The sequence below is a fragment of the Cebus imitator genome, unplaced genomic scaffold (genome assembly GCF_001604975.1).
Source record: "Cebus imitator isolate Cc_AM_T3 unplaced genomic scaffold, Cebus_imitator-1.0 Scaffold54, whole genome shotgun sequence".
Taxonomy (NCBI): Eukaryota; Metazoa; Chordata; class Mammalia; order Primates; family Cebidae; genus Cebus; species Cebus imitator.
In genome coordinates, this window is record NW_016107369.1 from 5,523,865 (window position 1) to 5,526,140 (window position 2,276).

Here is a 2,276-nt window from a genome sequence, read left to right on the forward strand (position 1 = left end):
TCTGCACAGCAGAGGAAACAATCAACAGAGTGAAGAAGACAAAACCTGTTGAATGGGAGAAAATATTTTCTCTATATATATATGGTTTATTGTGTTATTTAGCTTCTCCCAAAATACTTGATTTATATTTTGAAACATATTATAACAATTGCACTAAAAATATGGTACCGTTCAATATTTTTCTATTAATAATCCTATAAACCAGTAATTTTTCATGTTTGGCCTTGCCAAAGGGAGAATTACAGTAAGCAAACAAAAAATAAATGAAGACCACAGAAAACAAACATATTTTCCTATTTTGTGTGTTTAAGAAAAGAAAGGGATACCTAATAGCAATACTGGAAGGATGAAAAGAGAACTTACTCGCAATTAGCAAGCGTGGACAAGGATGCATCCATCTTCTCTATGGGGGGAATCTGGGCATAAAGTTTTATCTCTTTGGCTTCAGATGGCCTCTGGCCAGTTTTCTCTTCCTATGAGAAAAATACATTTGGAAGAAGTAATCCATGATTGTAATGTGGAACCAAATGAGGTCAGAATTTCCCAAGATTTTTCTATGTTTATTTCAAAACAATTGTTAGAATTTAACAAACTGTTTAATAATTCTTTGCCATTAACTTATTGAAAACATTTATCTACTAACCCTGATAATCAGATTTATATGTGGCTGAATCAGATAACTGTTAGATCCCTACCAAATGGAAGTGAAAAGGAAATTAAAAAAAAAAAAAAAACTTTTATTTTTGTGGCATTTAAAATTTGAAAAGGACACAAACAAATGCAAAGACATCTCATATTCATGGATCAGAAGAATTAATATAATTAAAATGAGCCAGGCGCGGTGGCTCACGCCTGTAATCCCAGCACTTTGGAAGGCTGAGGCGGGTGGATCACGAGGTCAAGAGATCGAGACCATCCTGGTCAACATGGTGAAACCCCGTCTCTACTAAAAATACAAAAAATTAGCTGGGCATGGTGGCACATGCCTGTAATCCTAGCTACTTGGGAGGCTGAGGCAGGAGAATTACTTGCACCCAGAAGGCAGAGGTTGCAGTGAGCCGAAATTGTTCCATTGCACTCCAGCCTGGGCAACACAGTAAGACTCCATCTCAAAAAATAAAAATAAAAGGCTTCTACACAGCAGAGGAAACAATCAACAGAGTGAAGAGAAAATCTCTTGAATAGGAGAAAATATTTGCAAACTATTCATCTGACAAGGGAACTCAACTCAATAGTAAAAAGACCAACAGGCACAGAGGCTCCTGCCTGTAATACCAGCAATTTGGGAGGCCAAGGGAGGAGGGTTGCGTGAGCTCAAGAGTTGGAAACCAGCCTGAGCAGCATAGTAAGACCTCATTTCTACAAATAATTTAAAAAGTAGCCAGAGGTGGTGGTGCATGACTGTGGTCCCAGTTATTTGGAGGTTGAGGCTATGGTGGGAGGATCACCTGAGCTCCACTGCAATCCAGCCTAGGGGGACAGAGATCTTGGCCCCAGAAAAACAAACTGACTAACAAAATTAACAAAACTAGAAGCTCAGAGACCATTTCCTTTGCTTTCCTATGTTTTTTATAACCTATTGCAGTATAAGACACACAAAACTCCTTTCAAAAACTTAAATCACCACATACCAATAATAGAAAATAGGCTGGGCACAATGGCTCATGCCCGTAATCCTAACACTTTGAGAGGCTGAGGCAGGAGGATCACTTGAGCTCAGGAGTTTGAGACCAGTCTGGGCAATATAGTGAAACCCTATCTATATTTTAACAAAATTAAATTAAAAGAAAAATAAAATGTATCAAAGTAATAATAATAATGATAGAAAATATACAATCAGTTGTAAAGATCTAAAACACATCCACTCAGTGCTTATTTTTATGTTATCTATTTGTAGGTTAGAGGAGGAGAAACTGACATCCAGTAGATCCTCAATAAATGTTGGGTGAATCAATGAAAAAGTGAGATTGATGTTTTCAAATAATCAAAGTCAAAAATGCATGGGCCAGGCACAGTGGCTCACGCCTGTAATCCCAGCACCATGGGAGGCTGAGACAAGAGGATCACTTGAGCTCAGGAGTTCAAGACCAGCCTGGGCAACATAATGAGACTCTATCTCTACAACAACAACAACAACAAATTAGCCAGGTGTGGTGATGCACACCTGTAGTCCCAGCTACTCAGGTGTTAGAGCCTAAGACATCGAGGCCGCAGTGAACTATGATTGTACCACTGCACTCCAGCCTGGGTGACAGAACGAGACACTGTCTCAAAAA

The 2,276-nt window shown here is 38.8% G+C and overlaps 1 protein-coding gene across 2 annotated transcripts in view; it reads right to left on the reverse strand.

Annotated features, from left to right (window-relative positions):
- Positions 1-2,276, reverse strand: part of DNAL1 (dynein axonemal light chain 1) — a 43,555-nt gene that overhangs the window by 33,484 nt on the left and 7,795 nt on the right. For both annotated transcript variants that reach the window (XM_017528704.2, XM_037738560.1), the window contains exon 3: positions 364-473. In XM_017528704.2, the coding sequence (XP_017384193.2) occupies positions 364-394 (31 nt within the window). In that variant the 5' untranslated portion in view covers positions 395-473. The remainder of the gene's footprint in view (positions 1-363; positions 474-2,276) is intronic.